This window comes from Rhodamnia argentea, chromosome 7 (assembly GCF_020921035.1).
Source record: "Rhodamnia argentea isolate NSW1041297 chromosome 7, ASM2092103v1, whole genome shotgun sequence".
NCBI classification, from domain to species: domain Eukaryota; kingdom Viridiplantae; phylum Streptophyta; class Magnoliopsida; order Myrtales; family Myrtaceae; genus Rhodamnia; species Rhodamnia argentea.
The window spans coordinates 1932835-1953564 of NC_063156.1; the positions used below are offsets into that span (position 1 = coordinate 1932835).

The 20730-nt window shown below is 39.8% G+C and overlaps 2 protein-coding genes and 1 long non-coding RNA gene across 3 annotated transcripts in view; 1 reads left to right on the plus strand and 2 right to left on the minus strand.

Annotated features, from left to right (window-relative positions):
- Positions 1-330: 330 nt before the first annotated feature.
- LOC125315838 overlaps positions 331-20730 on the minus strand; it is a 121756-nt gene continuing 101356 nt past the window's right edge. Inside the window, exons 6-7 of the mRNA XM_048281822.1 lie at positions 1129-1233; positions 331-607 (exon numbers count right to left, since the gene is read on the minus strand). Of these exons, the coding sequence (XP_048137779.1) occupies positions 461-607; positions 1129-1233 (252 nt within the window). The 3' untranslated portion in view covers positions 331-460. The remainder of the gene's footprint in view (positions 608-1128; positions 1234-20730) is intronic.
- Positions 1577-20730, plus strand: part of LOC125316033 — a 92693-nt gene continuing 73539 nt past the window's right edge. Inside the window, exons 1-2 of the long non-coding RNA XR_007199338.1 lie at positions 1577-1649; positions 5333-5337. This is a non-coding gene — a long non-coding RNA (uncharacterized LOC125316033). The remainder of the gene's footprint in view (positions 1650-5332; positions 5338-20730) is intronic.
- Positions 11109-12701, minus strand: LOC115728333 (rust resistance kinase Lr10-like). The gene has a single exon (XM_048282804.1). The coding sequence runs from the start codon at positions 12234-12236 to the stop codon at positions 11136-11138; it is 1101 nt and encodes a 366-aa protein (XP_048138761.1). The 5' UTR covers positions 12237-12701; the 3' UTR covers positions 11109-11135.

Sequence of the window (20730 nt, forward strand, 5' to 3'; positions counted from 1 at the left end):
ACATTTCACATCTTCTCCCTATCCAGACGAGCTTATAGGATTCCTTGATCATCTTTTGTAAATTTAATAGAGAATTTGTGTTCTCATCATGCAATTTCGAACAAGCTGAGCTGTTCAACAGTACTTAATCTACTACAAATACATTACAGTTACCCACCAATCCCTATGTGATCTTATGCCTACCTTGACCGTCCCCAAAGGTTATCCAACAGAATTGTCTCCATTTCTTTCGTCCAAAGTTTATACCAAATTGGATCCACTCCAGCAACTGCAACAGGCAAAGACGCCACAGACGAGACCATCTTGATGGAACTAGCTGTTGTTTCCAAGGACCAGCCAGCATAATACACTGACAAAAGCAACAAAAAAATTTAAGCATAAACATTAGATGGAAAAAAAGAATAGTCATGACACAACTTAGCATGAATAAACCATCAACTATTAAAGCTAACGGAATGACTTATCTCTGATGGTCCACTATACCACATGCAAGAAGCACTTGCAACATAATGAGATCTAACGCAATAAATCTTACCTGTTCAAACGTAAGTGATGCTTCAATTAAATTCATCATTTCCACGAGTGTCTTCTTATTACACAGGGCAACCTGTCGCAGTCATAAAGCAAAGTCATGCTAGAGAAGAGAGAAGTAATGGAATTTAAAGAGCAAGAACTAAAGTAAACAGATAAATAATGCTTTGTATATCCGGAGCATCTAAAAACTGCAATACAAGATTGCGACTAAGGGTAATCCAGACAGAACTCAAATATGGCAATCATCTATGAAGATTAACAATTTCCATGAAAGTCGATCGACTGCTGAAAATGCAACAGAATTTTGGACTCTTAGCCAACCCCTAACGTAGAAAATCGACATGATTGGCCTTCTCAATGAAGTGATCTCTGTTGCTCAAAAGGATATTGTGCTGTATTTTCTTGGAAATAAATGAATGGAGAATGAATCACACCCGTAACTATTACATAATAACCAACTCTCACGTTGATTTCTGAATATCGACCGTTGAAGCAGATAAACTAGAAAGAATCGTAGACGCTCTCTATGGCCATCACTTAGAACAGCAACAGAACACCTTAAAGAAGGAAGGGAAAAGGGAAAAGAGGCAATACTTGTAGTGGGAAATGAGACACCATAACCTTGATGCCATAATCCATTGCTTTTTCATATGCTACCCGAAACCCACGTCCGAGACAGACCTCAAGTATATTAGCAACCTAATCAATAACAGAAGTGAGATCCAGAAGGATATATATGAGATAAATTGACTTTTGGATTCTCAGCCCTACTCTGGTGTAGGAAATAGACATGATTGGCCTTCAGAATGAAGGTACTCAAAAGGATATTGCTTTGCGTTTCCTTAGAGGTAAACGCATGGAGAATGAATTATACCCTAACTATTACATATAAGCATCTCTTGCATTGGCCGATAAACTATAAAGTATAGTAGACGCTCTGTACAGCCATCCACCTTAGAGAAAGGGAAAAGAAGGCAATACTTGTTTTGAGAGATCACCCTTGCCACCATACTTGTTTAATTCTTTAGATGCTACCTGAATATCATCTCTGGGATGGACGTCAAGCTTATTAACAACCTAATAAAAAAACAGAAGTGAGATCCAGAAGGATAAATGTTGAGTCCAGTTAAAAGAGATGCAAAAGGATATAGCAAACAGACTAATGCGGACATAAAGTTGGTCTAAACCAGACACCGCATAAGTCATAGCGATCAAAACTAGAAACAGATTGCAGAAAAACATGCCCGGTCGTAAAGGATACCGGTTTGGATCGACCACTAGAAACCACCCACAGATGGAGATAAAATCAATTGATCGTATCAAATGATACTGATCAAAAGAGCATTTAATATACACTAAAGACATTCACTTTCCATGACAAAAATTTGCCACCTAATATATGTCAAAATACTGTTGTCTTCGAGTATCATGCTCGATATTCTGGTGCTTCTACAGAAAGAAAACTGACAAGATGTGAATTAAAATTACAGCATTAAGCTAGAAAATCTATGGGATAAAAAGGTAAGATGTTGTGAAGGCAGTTGCAGAGTCAAAACAAAACAAGTATCACACAACCTATTAAAAATCGTCCAGTAATTCGTTAACTCGTTGCTTGGGAGAGGAATACTGAGCTGGAGCCACGGACTAGGATAAACATTCATATAAGGCACACCTGCGGATTCCGCTTCAGCCATTCAAGCGTACTCGCGTCAGCCGGGTATGACCGCCACCATAGCACCTGCAGTCAAACCAGAAACCCAAAGTTTCACGAATTCGTTCTGAAACATAAAACACGATACGCAAACCAAGCAAAACCCTCAATCCATCAACATCAAGTAGCATGAGTAGAAAAACAACACCTGTGGTCCCACGTAAGTGAACACCTTCACTGCTTCTCCACATAATGCCTGCAACAAAGCCATATCAATATTCTCTTTCACCGACACATTTTGTGGGCAACCAAACAGATCATCAAGCCCAAAAACGCAAGGACTCGATTTTCATTCCAAAATCCAAACTTTAGATCTCCAACCTTGACAATACTAACCTGAGAGCTATGTTTCGTCGGAACCACGTACACTTTGCACGTGCCATCCTCGGACACGCACGTGAAGATCAAGGAGCGATCATCCTCCTTCCCGTCATCGTAGCTCTCTCTCAGACTTTCCACATTGAGAGTCGGAACCTCGAATTGGGTATCCAGGTTGGGTTCCGGCGCAGGAGAGTAATACGCGGCAGCAGCAGCAGCGGCAGCGGAGGGGCTGGTCGCGATGGAGCTGGTGGAGAGAGGAGATTTGGTGGATTGGTTGGTAAAACGGAAGTGAGACGTGGGTGGGGGGAGGTTGTGAGTCTGACAGTGGCAGTAGAAGAAGAGCGGCGGGAGAGGAAGGAGAGGTGAAAGCGTCCGAATAGCTGTCAATTTCTGGATTTCTGGCTTGATCCTCCATCCATGTTAAGGTTTTCGCAACATCGCGTGTCTGAATGATAAAGAGTTTGGTGACGATGAATTAGCAAAACAGCAGAAGACGAAGAAGAAGAAGATAAAAGAGCAGATTCTTATAGCTAGATCAGCGCAGAGAATCCCTTTCACTTAGCAGCTTCGATTTAGTTATATGATTTGTTCGTGGAGAGCAAGTTTCGGAGGACTGATCTAGTGACTAAAATTTGCGATTGCGTCGCCGAATCTTTGGCCAAATTAAAGCAATCTGCCGGTTATGATGGTCGAATCATTCCATCTAATATAAGAGATGTATCGCATGTGATATGAGGCACGAGAATTTGAAGCAACTGGGCCCTAACTCCTAATGACTTTCAAATTAATATGGAGTCTTCACATTTTCTTTATTCAAAATTTTGTCACCCTAATGGTCGATGGTGAAATATTTTTTGGAAGCCCACGGGAAACTTTATCGCGTTTGAATTGAAATAATTGAAACACATTTGTCGTGTCTCACACGGCTGTCGTTTTTTAACTAGGAAAATGGTGTAACATATATAGAATTATGGTAGTGCGTAACTTTTCGCGACACTCCTTAAAGAATATGGAAAATTGCAACCATCTTTTTGCACAAAATACACGTTAATTGCACAGAAAATGGGACTCTTGTGTGTTCCTCCTACTAGCACGTAAATATTACCTTAATCGAAGGGCTATTTTCTTATTGTCGGAAGACAGTTAAAAATCCTAATCAAAACGTTATGAGAATCTTTTTTAAACGTCTGCAACGGACCATTGGACAAATACAAAACAAAACAAGCAATGTTTGTGGTGTGGTGGTGGGTCTGCCACCGTAAGAGGGGCTAATTGAGTTTCTTTAAGCAATTTACGTAATCGTGGCCAATTGATTGTTTTTCTAATTGCTTCCCTAGCATAATGTTAGATAAAAAATTACTCCATTGAACGTATTCCCATTGGATTCAGGACTAGCAACATGTACGAAATGCCGTGCCTAAGTCTTCTTTCTTGTGTTTAGTACTGCATGGTTTCACTTTGCAGTAAAACTCTTTCCATCTGATAAGGCCATGTTTTATTAGTATTACTATTGAGAAACAATAATTCACGTTAGCTCGCCGTAAGATTCATGTTAAACATCAAATCATCATATACAAACTACTTCGAAGCTTAGTTTGTAACCATTGCTTACTCTTTCGCCGACCATATGTTCCATCAGCTTTACATAAATTCTCAAACGGTTTATGTGAAAACATATTTTCCTCGCGGCTCACCGACAAACTTAAAATTTTATTTGAAATGAGCATGGAATTAGGCTAAATAATGACGGTCACGTAAAATTCAAAAAAAGAAAAAAAAGACCACTTGACACTTTGCCTAAGTGAGTAAAAGGACCCAAGTGCATCTAAGTTGCAAGTTTGAAGACGTGAATGCCCTAAATGAAAGTTTTAAGACTCAAGTTCGCTACGGCGACAAGTTTTAGGACTGGCCCTATAATCGTGCCTTTTTCTTTTGGATTAGAACTAACGTAACATTGAAGACCATATGTAGCCGCATCAATATTTTCTAAAAAGAATCGATCAATTTTTTTGGTCAAAGTAAATCAATTGCGAGAAAACGAAAATTTGTTGCAATTGGTGAATAAAGAATTTGAATTCAGGCGAGCCAAATGCTGAGTGACTTCTAAATGCAATAACCACAAACAAAAACTGCCTGCGACCTGATTTGTCAATCAAGGAATAAAGAGTGATTCACCTCGGAGCGAAGAGGACACTCGCAATTCTATGCAAGGCAAAAAGAAAACATGATCGAGCAAAACATTGAGAAAAGAAATAAAGAAAAACAAGTTGATGATTAGTCTCCATTTATTTTGCAAAAAGTGAATGATATGAAAACTATTTTTCTTAAAAATATTATCTTATATTTCTTATATAGATGAATGAACGAAATTTCTTATTTCAAATTATTGTGAAGTCAAAAGTAAACCCTGCTACCACCCACCTGGGTGGCGCAGCTGGCTTGCGCACTCTTCCTCTCGCAAAAAGTCGAGTGTTCAAATCCCGGAGGCGTCGCGGGGTGACTTACCCGGTGGCACGTGTGTGGTGGCTAGCACGTGTTGCCCCCGGGGTTTACCCCCGGGTTGCCGGCCGTGCGGGGGTTCCCCGGGTCATCAAAAAAAAAAAAAAAAGTAAACCCTGCTAAATTCTAAGTCAAATGAAAATTTTCCTACTCGGACATGGGAGATGGAAACGTTTAAAAAGTTAAACTAATATAACATGGCCTAATATCAAAATAAGCAAAGACCATTTTTTCCATTTTGATGATAGTTGTTTTTCGCGTAGACAGATGATGTCGACTTTGTAATATAACATGGTTTTTTTAAAAACGGAATATTGGTTCTTTCAAACATAAACTTTCATCAAAATGTTTCACCTAAGACCATTTTTTCATTTTGATGATAGTTATTTTTTGCGTAGATAGATAATGTCGACTTTGTCAAATCAAAATGAATATTTTCTCTAAAAAAATAATTCATAAGCCAAAATTAGCAATTCTTGATATCGAGAAATCGTGTGACGGTGGTAACACGTTAAGTAGCAAGATCGCTTGTTAACATTAGCTTTTCAATTGGCATTACCCTAAATCATGTAATAAGCGAGTTGAATTCTCGATGTCCTTCGCCTCCCCCGACCGTTTCTGTCCTTGTCTTACCAATTTGTCTATGAGGATGCAAGAGAGAGATTTATAAGAGTAAAATATCTGCAATACAATAACACAACATTAACCTAAGAGCTAGAAAAAGAAAATCTCGAAAGAAATACGGTCAAGAAAAACTATCCCAAGACCCACCCAAAATAATTCTACATTGTGGAAACATACCGTTGATGTTTGTTTGTAAAAGTGCCTTTTCCCTTTCTCGAGAAAATTATCAAAACAATCCCGAATCTAATGTAATTGTATCAATTCAGTTCTAAACCTTTTACAATTATGTTAACTCAGTCCATTTGGCTAGCTGGCGCTGATGTGGCGCTGCTGACTTCAACGTGGCAAATGTTTAATAGTATTTTAATTTTTAATATATTTTTTTCTTTAGTGATTTTTTTCTTCCTTCTTTCCCTTCCTTGCTTTCTGTGTGTTTGTGGCTGGTGGGATCATTGAAGATTGTCGGCAAGGGTCACATACGCTCGCCTGATCTCGCCCACTGGGCAAATTGTGCATGCCTCCCACCCGGATCTAAGCGAAGAAGCCTTGGCATGAACTCGTCGTTTGCGGGTGAAGATGGCCACGCCTGCGGCTGCCAAAGCCATAGCGGCCTTCACCCGCAGCTAGCGAGGCCATGCCGGCCTTCGCTCGTGGATAGCGAGTCCCGAGCCAAGCCAGCTTTGTGCAAGGCAGCATCGCTCACAGCCGCGCCTCTGAATCCATTGCCCAACTGCCTTGTGGATTTGCTCGGTGGGTGAGACCGAGCGAGGGTCGCAACCGGTCGCAAACAAACAGAAAGCAAAGGGAAAGAGGGAAGGAAAAAAAGGGAAAAATTAATTAAAAAAAAAGATTAAAATATTATTAAAATTTGGTCACGTTAGCGCTAACCGACCAAAATTGCACAATTGCAAAAGGTTTAGGACTGAATTGGCAAAAAAAAGGGTTTAAGGCTGAATTGGCACAACCACAATAGGTATAGTACTGTTTTGGTAATTGTCCCCTTTTTTTTCACATAGGAAAGATTAAAAAAGGGTGAGACGCTTTATAAGTGAAAGTTATTATAATTTTTAAATGAAAAAATGTGTTAAGTGGGTCAAAACTCCATTATACTCGCTTGCGCGCGCGCGATAATGTCCCAACGATGATGACACATAGGATGGGCGGCTCAGCGATTTTTTAATAAATAAATAACTGTAAAAAAACGTTTGACACTTTTTTTTTATAAACATGGATAAAAAATTATAACGTGTCATTTCCAGAAAGTGGGCATTTGAAATCTAAAAGTCTGATTTCATTTAGAATTTAATATCTTTCCATTAAACCTGAACTTTTTATCCACACTAGTCGGCATAGTTTTCGAACTTTTAATGTGAAAAAGTACCCATCAACTTAAAAACATAATTTGACAAAAAAAAAGTTAAAAACCATAAACCTAACATTGACATGAATTTGGCAAATCTAAAGTAGAGATATGATTCCCGACTAGAAAATGGAGAATTGACTCGGAGGTTCTCCTTTCCACTTAGCCCGACACTTGGAATCGAACATCTAAAAACTCAAAAGAGAAAAAGAAAAAAAATGACACATTAGAAGTTTTTCCAACTCTACCATAAAATTTCATATCAATTTCATATCAATGATAAATTTAGTTGGCAAGAAAACATAACAATGACATTTATCTAACCTCAAAGTCCGTTAATATGTACATCTTAACGTATGCATATTTATGCGTGCATGCACACGTACACATATATTGTTAATCAATAAAATGCCACAAAAACCAAACACCAAAAGAAAAGCAATACATGCCAACTAGTGTGTATAAAAAATTTAGGTTTACAAAAAAAGAATCTAAACTTCAACTGAAACCAGACTTATACGAATTATAAATGTACACTTTCGGAGAGACATCGCATCAAAATGGTTGATCCCTATCCATTTGCACGCAAAAAGAGCGTCAACTGTTGACAAATTTTACATCACTCGCGGTTAGAGGTGATTAACGGGTGGACGGCTTGCTCTAAGTCCAGCCACGCCCACCTAGGCCTGAAAATAGAATCATGATGGACGTTGATCCAAAGGTTCGGTCCACAGAAAACTACAGAACTTGAGATTGAAGTCACCAACAAAGTACCTGTTGAGGCGTGATTCATGCTTTCATCAATAGGTAGACGCGGGATTCGGAGGGCCGACCCGACAGGGATATTGAAGTAGTACCCTTGAGCCGCCAAATGGCTTTTATTAATAGAGCCCATATTTTTTTTAATTAGTAGTTTGGATTTGGGATCGCAAGCATCCGGCTGTACATGAACCGTTGCGAAATAGTCCACAACCTAGAAATTGATGCCGGGATCGATCGCCGGATATCACATGCAGGTGAGAAATCGTCTTATTGTTTTGAACAATGATTAATGCTAAGAACTAGTCCAAGATTTCTGAATGATTGATTTAGATGATTTGGCAAGAAAATGCAACATTGGTGCTAAAAAGCCTAGGCTGGTTTGTACTTCGATCTTCGCATGCTACTTTTTTCAACAAGAATAACTATATTTGATCCTGTTATCTCCGGTTTCTTGTGTCCATTGTATGTGTATACGAAGATTCCAAACTTGTCCTTCCACCTTCAGTTTGGGACAGATTGGAAGAGTTGAATCATTACTACTTTCGAAATTACTACATAAGGACTAAGTTGAAAGGGTAGATCCTCAGCAAGTAGTTTGGGACACATTGGAAGAGTTGAATCACAATAACTGTCGGAAAAGTTTGATTGTTGATGAAAATATAACAGTACATTACAGTTCTTTAGTGTGGTGATGTGTGACGACAATCACTATGGTTAAGTTTTATTTAACTCCACCTCTTGTTGCTCCTTGGTTTAAAAGAAATATACCTCCAGGATATTTACCAAAGTCATAGAGAAATATGTTCAACAATTACTCAGTTTCACTCCCGGATATTTTCCCACTATTGTTGTTGTTGTTATTAGTAATGTGTAATTTTATCCTCTTCATAAACATTCAAACAATACATCTCCTGGGAACAAGTCGAAGCTGTATCGGAATCATCACCACATTTCATGTTCAACCTTCACTTCTCTTCACGTTGATAACATGTCTTGGTAATAAGTATTTTATCATAATCATTGTTGTTTTTTATATTCAACAATCACTTCTTTTCGTGCCCAATTCAATCTCCACTCTTAACTATTTATCCATAGCAAACTATTTCAGCAATGTAGACTTGGGTGAACTTCCCGAACAAGAAAAAAACGAAAGCCAGTTGCTCCGAAGAATGGACTAGAAAAATTGGGTCTTGTCCGGTGCTCTTCTAAGCGTGGCCATCTGTTTATGATTGTGTGCTTCTTGGAAGTCCGTTTATGTAGACCTTGAAGTTTAGCCTATGAAATCTGCGGTCCATTCGACAAGTCGGGTTGTCATAGTTTTGCGTTATGTGAGCTTTTAGTTGTTCTCGTCCTCCTTTCATGGTGCTGCGGAGCGACAAATACTTGCAAATGGAAAAGACAATTATGCAGCCTCCCGTCAAAATTAATGGTCTTTCTCATAAGGATGATTCATCAACGAGCGTCACAAATTATGTGAACAGTTAAGAAACTAGATCGATGTTTCCGGATCTTGTTTCTGCGAGAGAATTGATTTATTTCATACATCTTTTTTTTTTCCGAGTTGGGTCGAACGTAGTACTTAGTCTGGTGTGATTAGCTTAACTCTTCATCTCAATCTGAAATTTACTTACCTACTGTGCAAAATTCTTAATTCAAATTTCCCACTTGTGTGCATTACTTAACTTCCGTAAATTCTTTTATCTGCGCTAGTTTAAATGCACGCATCGTCCAAGAATGCAAATTGCTTTGTCGGCTTACGGCATAAGGTGTGGCATAACTCTGTTTGCCTTGTGAACTCTCGCTTCAGAGGACATGACAATTCTTTCCATAGTACTAGTATGTTGGGAAGATCATAATTGCCGAAACTGATAAACCATATTGCCTGAAACAACATGATAGTCATTGCGCATTTGAGTCCAACGCCTTAAATTTCAATGTTAGTTTTGTGAAGCCGACTCGTGCTCACGCTTGCAGGCTTGTGATTACAAGGCTGGCAAATTAAAATAACTTGTCCAATTCCTTTATCATCAATCTCATGTAATAGTTCAAAGGCTTCATCAGACTCCATGTATTATCACAAATACTTCCACATGCCTTGAGGACACTAGCAAATGTGAAATGGTGTGGCCTCACTGGATCTTTTATTTTTCCCCAAAAGAGTTTGATGGCCTCCTCATTCTCTTTAGTCTGCACATGTCCTACGATTATTGATGTCTAGACATCACGTTACGATCTTGCATATGATCAAACACCTTTCTTGAATCATGAGGCGATCCACTAGCTACAGACTTCACATCCATGTCCACCAAGCTGCATCCAACACAGACATCTGAAGCCAATCCAGACCATGTACTCCTGGAATGCAATTGCACACCAAGGAATTTGATTGGATGCATGATCGAATATCAATAGCTTCCTTTGGACAACGCCAACTGAGTACATCTCGTCATCATCAAAGTCCACTCAACCACATTCCCCACGGGCATTTTCTCGAACAACTTGCGAGCTGAAACCAAATCAGCACTACCCTTTGCAAACGTGTCAATTGATGCACACCCAACACACATATCAGAATCAAGATAGCCGCTTTTGATTATAAACCCGAAACTCTATCACCAATTGATGCATTCTTCGGAACCGAACAAGCCCGAGGGACAAAAAAACCATCTTCAAACATATGAAAGAAAGTATCGACTACTTTAAATGCGGTGTGTTATTGGCATAGCAAGAGATCATGGAACTCCAAGAAACCAATTCCCTTTTATTACTCATATCCCTAAAAGTCCTATCCGCCTCAGCCCAGTCATTGGATTTTGAGTAGAGACTGATGCGCGAGTTGAGAATCCACCGGGTCGGGCTCAAGCTGGGAATGAGCGAGCGCGCAATGGACGCACCACCCAAGCGAAGTTCTTCGCGGGAGCGAATGCACGACTTGAGGAGGAGAGAGAAAGCGAGGAGGTTGGGACGGGACCCGTCACGGGACAGGAGAGGTCGAGGTGAGAGATTGCTCCGCCGAGGTGGGTGATCTTGATCAGGCGGCGGTCGAGGGGAGAGGGTGGAGGTTTTGGCGGGAAGGGGAGAGCTTGACATTGGACGTTGGAGAGAGAGAGAGAGGGAGAGAGTCATTGCTCCATAGAAGTCGAGCTTGGTTTGTCATATCAGGAAACAAGGAATGTAAACAGAGAGGCATTGAGGCAATTCTTCTGCAAAACACAGGATGTAACAAACACTAAAATCATACACGTTCGCGAATTACATGTTCAACTATGCTTCTGCTGAGGTTACTTTTATTTTGCATTCATTCGAACATGGAGAAAAGAAAATTCATACAATGCACGCTGCCGTAATTTCATTGCCATTCTGAAATTGGTACCCTTCACAAATTGTTGGAGCAATCGATGTGCTGGGGAATGATTCAAGTTCTATTTCAGTGTCCACGTCATCAACTGGCCTCTCGGACGGATACAGAAGTGGTTTCGGAGGCAGTTGCAGATTATCAATATCACCTTCAAGCATGTTTAGCACCTTCCTCATCGATGGCCGATCATCAGGGATTAACTGTATGCACCAGAGGGCAACTATTACCATCTTCCTCGTTATCTCCTTTTCCCCTTCTGCTTCTTCAATTTCCACCTCGTTCTCTCTGCTGAGTTGATCGTATACCCACAAAGGGAAATAAATTTGACTTGAATGTTCTACATGTGCATTTATATTTTTCCTTCTACTGGCCATTTCCATCAGCAACATCCCGAAACTATAAACATCAGCTTTGTATGAGACACCACCAATGTCCTTGTAGAATAGCTCGGGAGCCATGTATCCCAAGGTACCTCTTGCAGCAGTCAACGACACTATGCTACGGTCCACGGGGTAAAGTCTTGCAAGCCCGAAATCAGAAACTTTCGGAGTGAAATTTTCATCTAGAAGAATGTTGTGAGGCTTGATGTCAAAGTGTAGAATTTGCATGTCGCATCCCCGATGTAAATATTCTATCCCCCTAGCCACACCAAGAGATATCTCATATGTTTTCTTATAGTCAAGAGAATCATTTCCATCTTTAGAGAAAAGGTGCTTATCCAAAGATCCGTTCGACATGAAATCGTACACGAGAGCTTGCTTAGAGTTGTTAAAGCAAAAACCAACAAGTTGCACTACGTTAGCATGGTGGATCCTTCCAACAGTAGCCACTTCACTTATAAAATCTTGGCCGTTAGATTTTGGTTTGTTCAAAATCTTAACAGCAACTTCATTGCCACTTCTAAGTACTCCCTTGTACACAGAGCCATATCCTCCTTCACCTAATTTGTGTCCAAAATTTCTGGTGATTTTCTTGATGTCCGAGTAAGAGTACCTTATGGGCAAAAAGTTGTTATGAGCTTGAAGAAACTCTTCGATGTTTCCGTCTGCTGCAAGGTGCCTTCTCATCCACTTATAGATTAGAAATATCAATACACATGGAGCTCCAAGCACGAATTTTGCTGCGACGAAGTGGGCTGTGGAGAAATTCGTCCCGGGATTAGAGTAGTGCAATGATTCTAATCACATGTAGAAATTTCTTTCTTATTTTGGGCATAGTGCTGCTTGAGATATTCATAGTTGTGAGGAGAAAAAGGCTTAGTCATACCTAAGAAAAAGGGGAGATAAGGAAGTCCATAGCGCGCAAGTGCCGCTTCCATGGAACTATCTGCAGAAAGCAAGAGAATTTGTTCGAGATGACTGAAAATGATTAACAAGCATTAATGACCAATCAAGGAAAACCCATACTTATCATTTCCGCGGTAAATGATTCACGTTAAGCTATAACCCAAGTCAAAGGTAAGCTCGCACAATCATTGCGAGTAATTCTGATTAGCAAACATCATCCAATATATGAAGAATTCATTCTCCCGCATAATAACAACAACCATGTAAGGGACACGAACTACTATCAAATCAAACATTTTCCCCCAAGTCATATATGAATTAATCAAACCCAGAAGTTTTATAAGACTTTTTCAAGTGAGTGACGTGGCAATTTTTTCCACGGGTAATTTGAAGAAATTAATGACGCAATGTGTGGGTCCTACGTATTATCAGTATCCACTTGAAACTTGCTATGTATCTCGATGAATAAAAATTCGGTAAGATCTCTTAATAGAGCTAGCATCTAAGAAAAGGCGGAGGAACAAGAAGAAGAAAGAAAAAAAGAAAAAGAAAAGCTTTAGGGAAAGTCGCTTACTGGATTCATAGTAACTGCACCTCGCCCGACCATATCTGAAACTCAAGAAGCAAAATCGAGATTTTCTATCTGCCCACATGCGTTCTTCATAGGAGAGGGGGAGTCCCTCGGCCAGCATGTTGTGGAGGTCCTTGTACGTTAAGCCCACACGATAATACTGATACCTTTGCCACTCCCATGTAGAGTCCGGCGCGAGTGCCATCATGGTTACAGCGCAAGAATCCTGGATGTCCGATGCTCTTACTTCACCATATGACCCAAGAACAGCGTATGAGTACGCCTTCATTTGGGAAAGATCAGGAAGCATGCCGGCAGAATACGCTCCCTCAATGCACGGTTTGGTATCAACATACGAAGCGGAAGCAACGGGCTGCGAGCACTTCACAAAGACCACTAAGCTTGAGAAAAGAGGAGAGTAGGGCGTATAACCGAAGTGGGATATTACCGTCGAGTTACGAGGGAGGGATGAGCAATTACCCTTTTGCAAACCATCGGCAATCACCGTTATGGAGCCACTGAATTGATCTTTGTTATCATAGGAGAGGTAATCGATTGACTTCACATAATATCGCGCTGCGTAAAAGTACATAATAGTGCGGTTATTTTCACAAGCTAGCTCATATTTAGAGCGACCGCAGCCTTTCGGGTCACCTTTCAATCTGAAAGGATAGCTTATGTTGCGGACCTCGCCGCAAGATGAAACAATGCATAAGTGATTCTTCTTTGCACTGCAACTTGTCCCTAGTAGTAAAACAGGCAATACGAGCAGAATTACATGGTACATCAATACGGAGCCGAGAGAACTAATCATCTCTCCACTGTTTGATGCAAGAATGTTAGCTTGATAATTGTGGTGGAGGCTCAATAGAGGGATGGTTTATGTAATAGAATAGATCGGTTCTGGGTCATCCGTCATTGTAACATCCAAGTCAACCTGCAATAGAAAGTCAAGTCAAGAAAGTTACTTGTGGGGACCTACCAACCGTTCCATCGGGGAAAATAGGCAGAGATTGTAGTCCGCAGTCAAGCAAACACGACAGGGCGGTGGATTAATTGTATAGATAGCTTTCACATCAATTAGGAAGGAAACTTCTCTGCGATTTCTAAATTTGACAGTTTCGGCAAATTTATTCTCTCTAGGGATCAGCTTTAGTGTGTGAAAATGAAGCATCTGTGCTCGAGTCGCCTCTTGAGATGCCCAAGTCAAGCAAAGACAAGAGCCATTCAAAGTGAAGAACGTGGAGCTTCCGATGTAATGGAACGTCTGTGGCCCGAAGGAGAAACAATTGCTTGGAGTATGCGGCAAGTGAATCAATCATATCAACTATTAATTATGTGGGTTTCATTGTGAGGCCCACATCGTCATTGATCGAGATGGCCTTGATCCATGTAATCTAAGATTATACGATGTTTTCCTCTGATTTATTCATACAACCTAGTAAGTTTATGGTATTTTAAGAGCAATAGCAAGGGTTATGTTTTCCTCTCGCTATCGTATTAATGGGTTTTGAATATGGATATCAGTTGGTATCCATAACTTGTAACTTACCATTCATAAAGGTGACAGGAGGAAGCTTGCTTCGGAGGAAAATAAGAATCTAACTATAATCGTGCATTTTGAAAAAAATGTATGCTGAGAATTACACATAAAAATCAAAATAGACAGCTGAAATTATGAGCACTAAAAATTTTATTTTCGAGGTAAGTAATCTTTTCTTAGAAAAGCCTCAGCAACGGCACAACCAGAGGATATATATTTGTTCCTCGTATGACACATGCATTTCACGTTTCAAGGAAATTCTCACTAGAAATGAGTTCTCCTTTTCCTAGACCCATTAAAAGGGTGGATTTCTTCGAAAATAATCTGACCCAAAGAAAGAGTGAACCATATCCAACTTGACCTATATTGCCAAAATACTTTCATATTTCACCCAATCAAGAAAAACTGATAACCAAATTGAGGTTAAGTCGACCTGACCTATATTGCTAAATCTCTTTTATATTGACCGAGCAAGGGGACACCAGTATTGGGGGCGTTGCCCCCGAACCCCGCATTCCTTGCACATGGGTCATATGTCATCGAACCATACTTCAGTTTTCCTAAGCTTACGTGGGCATGCACGGTATGAGAAACAAGGGTCCCCGAAGTATTCGCCAACTCCAACACAAACCCATGTATAGCGTGTGAGTACACCTTCTTTTAGGAAAAATTAGGAAGCGTGTCGGTAGAGTATGCTCCCTCGGTATATGGTTTGGTATAGACATACAAAGTAGAAGTAATGGGTTGCAAGCACTTCACGAAGGCCACCGACAATACTGATTATAAAATTGCACCGGTTGGAAAGTTGGCATCATAATCGCTGAAGTTGGAGCGCGCCAATGAGTGATGAGGGAGGGACGAGCAATTATCCTTTTGCAGTTCATCGTCCACCACCATGATTCTCCTGTTGAAGAAATGGTAGTCACAGAAACTGTAATCGGCTAGCATAAAAATAGAGAACAATACGGTTGTTTTCAGAAGCTAGTTCATACTTAGGGATGCCGCAAACTTTTAATTCGCCTTTCAATCAAAAGGGATAACTTATGTTATGGACATCACCACAGGATGAAGCAGCGCACAAGTGATTCTTCTTTGCACCACAACTCATCCCTAACAGTAAAATATGCAATATGAGCAGAAATACATGGTACATATGGAGCCGAGAGAATTAATCATCTTTCCACTGTTTGATGTAAGAATGGAAGCTTTAGCTTGATAACTGTGGTGGAGGCTCAATAGAGGGGTGGATTACAAATGATCGAAGAAATGAGTTGGGGGGGCGGGTCATCTGTCATTGAGATGTCCATGTCAAACAACTAACACAAAGTCAAGTCAAGAAATATAAACCGTGTGGAATAATTCATGGACATCTTTCGCATTAATTAGGAAGGAAACTTCTCTGCATTCTCTAAATTTCACATTCTTGGCAAATTGATTTTCTCAAGGAATCAGCTTTAGCATGGACGAATGAAGCATCTCTGTTGGAGCCGTCTTTCGAGAGACACAAGTCAAGCAATCACACAGGGCCGTCCTATGGGATGAAACGCCCGTGGCTCGGAGGAGAAGCAATTGCATGGACTGTACATCATGTGGGTCAATATCAACCGTTGATTACACGGGTTCCATTTCCATCATGAGGTCCATATTGTTATTGATTGAGATGATCTTAGTCTATATGGTCTATAAATCATATTATGTGTCCGTAGAAGTATCAAGTAACTTTGTGATATCTCAAGAGTATTTATTTTTTGGTCGAATCTCAAGAGTAATTAAAAGGGTCATGTTTTCCTCTCTCCATCTTTCTGACTAGTGGACTACGGCTATAGATATGATTCACGTTATGTTAAGTTACTTTAACACGTGGTTCCGTAACTTGTAACCGACCTTCGAGAAGAGGGGTTGGAGATATGTGTCGGGCATCGAACTACAACATAAAACTTGAAATAGACTATTGGAATTATGATTACCGGAAATTTTATTCTCTAATATCTACCTTCAAAATAAGTAAATTATTATTTCTTTTTCCAAAAGCCTAAGCAACGTCAAGACCAGAAAGGAGAGACAGGAGAGACATTTGAAGAGGGGTATGGAGTTTGGAGGATCAACCATCTTTCTGTATTGGGACAACTTTTCTTTCACAAAGGCTGGATCACGTAAGAGCGCGACTCAAGGTCGGGTCGGATGATCGAAAGTCAGACATGGCATGCCATTCCACAGTTGCACTCGTCGATGAAAGCGACGATAGTAAGAGTGCCCTTGAAGTTTGAAAAAATTACATCTATGCCTTTGTATAACATAGCCACGAGGAATTCTCCTGGAAAGCGCTAGTATTAATATTGTATACGCTTAAGGGATTATGTGGTGAATGATGATGCTAGTGTTTCGCTACTTTTAGTTTAAATTTCAGTTCTACAAGAGGAAAGATCTCGCAGTAAGTGATAAGCTCGTTATAATACTCCAATAAATATCAGGGAAAAATTACCAAAAAAAGTTCTAAACCAATTACAATTATATCAATTCAGTCATAATTTTCTTTTCTTTTTTTGTCAATTGAGTCCTAAACCTTTTGTCATTATGTCAATTCAGTCTATTTGACCGACTAGCACCGACGGAGACAATTTTTATTAAGATTTCAACATTTTTAAAAATTTTCAATTGTTCTTTGCTGTTTTTTCTTTGTTAGGGTGGGCCGGAGGCCGCCGGCCACTAGGCGAGGGTTCGCAAGCCTCATGAGGGTCGAGAGCCCTCCCTTGAAGCTTAGAAAAGAAATTTTCCATCAAACAAACCTACTTCTGATCTTTATTGGCGGTCAAGCCTAAACCACCAAAATAGGCGTAGTCACACCACCCACAGAGGAAAATAACATGTTCTCTAGTTTCACACTCATTTCGGAAGGGAAAAAGAAAAAAGAAAATAAAGAAGGAAATTAGAAGAAAAAATTTTGAAAAAATTTATCTACATCAGCGTCGGTCATGCCACGTAGAAAGTCCGATGTCCACGTTAGAAAGAAAATAAAGAAGGAAATTAGAAGAAAAAAATTTTGAAAAAAATTATTTACATCAGCGTCGGTCATGCCACGTAGAAAGTATGATGTCCACGTTAGTAATTTTGAGCCAAAATTGACCGGATGCACTCAATTGGCAAAATGTGAAAAAGTTTATGACTCAATTGGCAATATTTAAAGGTTTGGGATTGAATTAGTAAAAATGCAACAAGTTTAAGGCTATTTGGATAATTTTTCCCAACTACACACCATCTTTCATCTAAGTCAATAGAGTAATAAGAGTTCCGAAAACAAAGCTTGTAGAGGCATGGGAACTTTTGTGAGTTGAGTAGAGGGTTCTGTCACTGAGGCTCTTTCCCTTTTGTCCATGCTCTCTTATCAAATTTGTTTATACTCACTCTTGAAGGAGGATGCAAGAGCGTGAAACTATATATGAATTACAAGGGTACATAAGTGGTTTTGGAGGCATTTGAATATTACTACTATCTCCTTCAAGCATTTCTAGGACTTTGTTCATTGGAGGCCGATGGTCCGGGATTAATTGTGTGCACTATAGTGCAACTAGAATCATCTTTCCTATCACCTCCCTCTCCTCTTTTACAACTTCTTCGATTTCAACACTTTCTCCTTCATCGACTTGATCGTACATCCACAACAGAAAAAAAATTTGGCTTGAGCGTTCCGGATTTGCATCTACATTTTTCCTTCTACTTGCCATTTTCATAAGCAACATCTCAAAGCTATAGATATCCGCTTTATAAGATACACCACCGATGTTCTTGTGAAACAACTCAGGCGCCATATATCCCAAGGTTCCTCTTGCAGCAGTCACCGAGACTATGCTATGATCAGTGGGGTAAAGTTTCGCAAGTCTGAAATCAAAAACTATCGAAGTGAAATTCTTGTCTAAAAGAATGATGTGAGGTTTGATATCAATGTGCAGTATTTGCATGTCACACCCCCGATGTAAATATGCAATCCCCTTTACCACCCCAAGAGCAATCTCATATATTTTCTTGTAATCAAGAAACTTATCACCTTCCTCTGTGAAAATGTGCTTATCCAAAGATCCATTTGACGTGAAATCATACACGAGAGCTTGTTTCGATCCTTCAAAGCAAAAACCGGTGAGCTGCACCACATTAACATGGTGAATTCTTCCAATAGTAGCTGCTTCACTAATAAAATCTTCGTCATTGGCCCTGGATTGCTTTAAAATTTTGATGACCATTTCGTTGCCTCTTCCGAGCTCCTTTATATATAGAACCATACCCCCCCTCCACCTAGTTTGTGCTTAAAGTTGCTGGTGATTTTCTTGATATTTGAGTAAGAGTATCTTATAGGCAAAAAGTTGTTATGAGCTTGCAAAAATTCTTTGATGTTCACGTCCACTGCTAAGTGCCTTCTTCTATACTCATAGATTAGAAATATCACGACAAATGGCGTCCCGATCACGAACTTCGTCACACAGAAAAGCACCGAAAGAAACTTTGATAGGTTAGAGTAATATTTTTTTTCATGATTATTGTAAGAATAAATCATTGCGGCTTACCTAATAGCATTGTAATATCCCAAGTTGTCCAAAATGCAATATCATCTGGGACACCTGATGAAGGAAGGAATGAATGATGTGAAAAGAAATTGAAGGAAAAAGAATTGGAATGCAAAACTCACGAGGAAACAGAGCAGTAGCAACTTGCTTTCTCCAAAAGAATATGCGAAGTGGGATGCGTACGTTCGTAAATAGATGGAAATCATAAGGTTCATTTCATATGGATGACAGACGATATAGGAAACTCATTTTGCATGATTATCGGTCAACAAATCTAGAGAAACGGTGTTTTTTACATTCAATGAAAATAATTTTGTTCATCCTATCGACACGTGAATACAATCTTTTAAGGATTTTTAACGAGTGTCTCTTGGATTATAAGTTAAGTGACATATTAAAGAACTAATTCAGAAAATAAAAAAAAAACTGTAAATTCTATAGCCAACAAAATATTTAGTCATGTGGTTGGTCGCACAAGAATCCGTTTTAGTCCTATTGTGGAAAGAAATTATAATCTAGACACATGTATACTTTGACGCACACTATTACGTAGATTTTGTCATAATTTCATTTTCCAGTTTGGAAGCAGATGGATGCTTACCGCGCTTGTAGAACTGGGATCCGCAAACCACCTGTCCCGAGCCGCTAATTGCCAAGCGACCGGAATAGACGTATCTATTGAAAAAGCTGTAGTAGTTATCAAAGTAGCAAAAGAAAGTTGTCTTCCATGTGCTATAATCATAACCATGAGGCCCATACTGGATAACAAATCCATGGGCCATGATGTCACGGATACTCACGTAGTTGTAGGAGTCGCTATTAATATGCTCTCCACGCCCAAAATTATATGATACCCACGTCCAATAGTGAATGATGCAAAATTCCCTGATATACGATGCTTTTGGATTGACTAAAGCAAACAAATTCCAATTCGATGATGTGTTGGAAGAGCATGACCCCTTAACATAGCGATCTAGAATGAAAAATCAACCGGCTTTGAGTAGTTCACAATGACCAATGTACTTACGTTATACACAGTAGTGCTATCATACCCATAACCCAACAATGAATGATGAGGGAAAGATGAGCAGTTATCCATTTGTAACTCATCGTCCACCGATTTGGTTTGATGGTTGGAATAATTGATAGGCTGCACATAGTATCAGGCCTATCGGCTATGCTCAATGTATGCAACAGTGCGATTGTCTTCACAAACTAGCTCGTAATTCGAGGTACCGCATCCTTTTGGATTACTCTTTAGTTGAAACGGGTAGCTTGTATTGTGTATGTCACCACATAATGAAGGGAAGCACTGCCGTCTACTCTCGACGCTGCAAGTCTTTGCTAGAAATAAAACAAGAGCGAGTAGCAACACTCGATCGATATTCATAGAGCCGAGAGCATTAACATGCCTCTGTTTGTGTTTGGACAAGGAGGAATTGGTCAAGAATCGCTGGGTGGGTGTGGAGGAGGCGCAATATGACAAGATTGAGGAAGGTTGGACGATCCTTGCTTGGTTAGTGACATGGGAGTCTCCTGGTCCTATAGAGAAGCCCAAGCCAGTCAACGGAACAAATGCACTCGAAGTCAAAATTAGCTCCCCGT